We start from the raw sequence: 3,198 nt of genomic DNA on the forward strand, positions 1-3,198 counted from the left end.
TTAATCTTATAATTTTTAAACTTAGAATATTCAAGAGTTCTCAGCCCTATATTGATAGTATTTACTGCAAAACTAAATAGTTTTGTTAAAAAAAGGTATTTTAATTTGTTGACATAAAGTTGGCTTTTTTGTGCGTGCTTCTTTCTTACATGCCCTATTACCCCAGTCTGTTTAAACCAACTACTGTTCATATTTTTCCAGGAGAAAAACAAAACAATAAAAAACATTATTCAGATAAAATATTATAGGTTTATTTAAAACTTAATTCTCACCTTGAGTATGCAAAATACAAACTCCACAAAATGTTCATTTTACTTTGTAGTTTACAAATATACAAAATAGACGTTTGCTTAAATTTATATTACATATTTATTAAGGCAAGGAACTATATAGAAAAACACATTTGTTCTGCTTAAGGCATACTTGGGAATAAACCATTGTACAAATTATTGCACATCTGAAACCACAGTGCATAACAGACTGTCTGCATAAAAATGCTAAAGAAGTAAACCAGGTGTATTACCTGACTTAGGTCATAAATGTAGATCGGAAGACAAATATAGATTTTCCTTGTCAAAGTATGCAGCAGTTTGAAAACTTTGGCTTCCTTGTTTGGTACCTTTAGAACCAAGACTCACCAAGCACCATCATTTAGGCTATTTAAACATGTTTTCTGTACCTGAATTTCTTCCTCTTCTTCTAACATCATAATAATGGCTTTTAGAAGGTAAAGAGAATACAAGGTGATCTTTTATGCTTATATTGCATCAATACACAATTCAAGGGAATTCTGGTCTTCCCTCCCCCAACTCACGGATATAATTTATACCCTGATATCCACAACTTCCAGTCACCCCCTTGGCATTTTGTAAGTCCAGGAATATTCAAGTCGGATTTAGAATTGGAATGATAGAAGATCCAGTCACAGACCCCATCTGTTCTTTGATTTTTGTCTTTTGGATTCCTCATTTTTCCTGATTATCCACTCACAAGATGACTCAGTTGGGAACTTGACCATGATTGTAGTGCTTTCTGGCTGGGCTCCTTCCCTCATCGGGAAGACAGTGTGAAAGGTAAAAAATACTGAATTCTCTTCTGGCAGTGTGGGTCATATCCACTGTCTGGGATTTAAAAATGCCTCTTCATGTGTAAGGCGAGGTGGTCCGATCTGGAAAATGCTCGGTCGCATTTTTGGCACTGGAACGGGCGGTGCCCAGTGTGTTTCCGGTAGTGCCTGGTCAGTTCATCTGAGCGGGCGAATTTCCATCCACAGCCGTCCCAGTCACAGTGGTAAGGTTTCTCACCTGTAAAGGCAAAAGAAAAAAAAAATTAACGCCATTGCTATATCAAAGAATGGGCCCTTTTAAAAACTGAAGGCCAGATACTAAACCAACTGTGACCCTATCCTAAAGGAATCCAGGAAAAGTCTTTATACCACTGACGGGCTGTATTGAATTCCATGTCATAAACAGGAATACATTCCGTGTCTTAAGTATTTGGTCTTGTTTTTAGGGGGTCAGTTAAGCACACAACCACCACCTACACCTATACTAATGTTTCACCAAAAACACACAAACACGCCACCTAAACCTATACTAATGTTTCTTTTGAGTCAAGACATCTCAGTGGTGAAAATGAAATTTGGAAATTGTGATTGGTGGTGTGTGCAAACCAGGCAATCTTATTCCTACTACGATTGGGGATAGAAAGCCACAGGTGGCAATTTTCTTTTCTTTACCTTTACCTTACTGAATGCTAAGCGCCTAAGTGACTTTGAGTACCTACTTACATTGACATGGAAATGCTCTGCAGTGACAATCCTAAATCAGAATCTCCCCAGCAATTTTGACTATCATATTCTTGGAATTTAAAATAAAACCTTCTGCTTGTGGGGGAAAAAAATTAAAAATGCAAATCAAAACAAATAACAAAAAATAAATAAGACCGAATTGTTAAGACCAAAATTCAAAATAATAGAAAGGGAGGGTGAACCTGGGAAGGTAACATTAAAAACCTAGTTTAAAAAAAAGCCATCATGCTCTTGCATAGCAAAGTATAATTTCTTGATTACAATGCCCAAGCTAGGAGAGGCCCACAGACCGCGGGGAATCTCTGCCTTTTAAAGGCCAAACAAAATTGCACATTCAAGCACAGATACCATCCATCAAGCAAAAGGCTCCTGGGAAGAAAAGTAGGCGCCGGTTTGCTGTCCTCCCCAGTGATCCCAGAGATCAAGGTGATAGACTGCCCTGGGAAGCCAAGGAAGCACTGAGGAGTGTCCACTGGTAGCCCCATAGGGCTGGAAGCTAACCCCTTCCTTCTGCAGTTTGTCCCCCTACCTGTGTGGGTTCGCAGGTGTGCCTTGAGATGGGAACTCTTTGTGTAGGTTTTGCCGCAGCCCGCGTAATCACAAGTGTGGGTGGCGGTCCTTTTCCGGGGCCACGATCGTCTTCCCCTCTTTGGCTTGGGCTCCTCCGGCATGCAGGAACCGGGTGGCATGAGCTCTAGGGGTGGAGAAGGTGGGGTGAGCATCATCCCCTGTGCCCCAAGGGGCCAGCACACACAGGGCTCCCCAGCCCGAGCTATAAATCCCCGGGACTGACCTTGGTAATGGAGCGGCGGGACTTGAGGCTGCATCTGGTCGGGCAGGAAGGATGGGTAATTGGGCCCCGGGTGGGGATGGAAGCCGGGGGGAAGCGGCAGGGCCGGGTGACAGTCCCTGCTGCTTAGCACTTCCTCAAGACCCAGGGTCGGGGTAGTCCTGCTGGGGAGCTGCCGCCCCAGGGGGAAGTCGTGTGCAGCCGGCCGGTGGCCATTGCTGAGAGGGGGTCCAGCGCCCAAGTGGGTGCACGAGGAGACCGCCTCCTGCTTAATCTTGGGGCACGTTCGCGGCGGCCCACCGTTGTAGGGCGCCACCACCACCGGGTGGCTGCCGTCAGGGCTGCCTTTGCTGACGCTGATGACCGACGGGCTGCCGTACTCGCTGCCAGGGGCGCTCAGCGACGCCTTCAGCACGAACTTGCCCATCAGCCCGCCACCTGGCGGCGGCGGCTGCTGCGGCGGAATGTACACCGGGTCCAATTCTGGCCGCAGGAGCTCGGCCACGAAGCCGCCCGAGGGGCTCACGTCGTTGATGTCCGCCAGGTTGAAGGGAGCCGTCGGAGGGGGAGCGGACTCCCTCCCATAGAGGAGGCCTCC

General features: G+C 45.9%; 1 protein-coding gene across 1 annotated transcript in view; it reads right to left on the reverse strand.

Moving 5' to 3' along the window:
- Positions 1–229: 229 nt before the first annotated feature.
- Positions 230–3,198, reverse strand: part of KLF4 (Kruppel-like factor 4 (gut)) — a 4,589-nt gene continuing 1,620 nt past the window's right edge. The window contains exons 3-5 of the mRNA XM_011966401.1: positions 2,604–3,194; positions 2,340–2,504; positions 230–1,304 (exon numbers count right to left, since the gene is read on the reverse strand). Of these exons, the coding sequence (XP_011821791.1) occupies positions 1,129–1,304; positions 2,340–2,504; positions 2,604–3,194 (932 nt within the window). The 3' untranslated portion in view covers positions 230–1,128. The remainder of the gene's footprint in view (positions 1,305–2,339; positions 2,505–2,603; positions 3,195–3,198) is intronic.

Source organism: Mandrillus leucophaeus, unplaced genomic scaffold (assembly GCF_000951045.1).
Source record: "Mandrillus leucophaeus isolate KB7577 unplaced genomic scaffold, Mleu.le_1.0 Scaffold76, whole genome shotgun sequence".
NCBI classification, from domain to species: Eukaryota; Metazoa; Chordata; class Mammalia; order Primates; family Cercopithecidae; genus Mandrillus; species Mandrillus leucophaeus.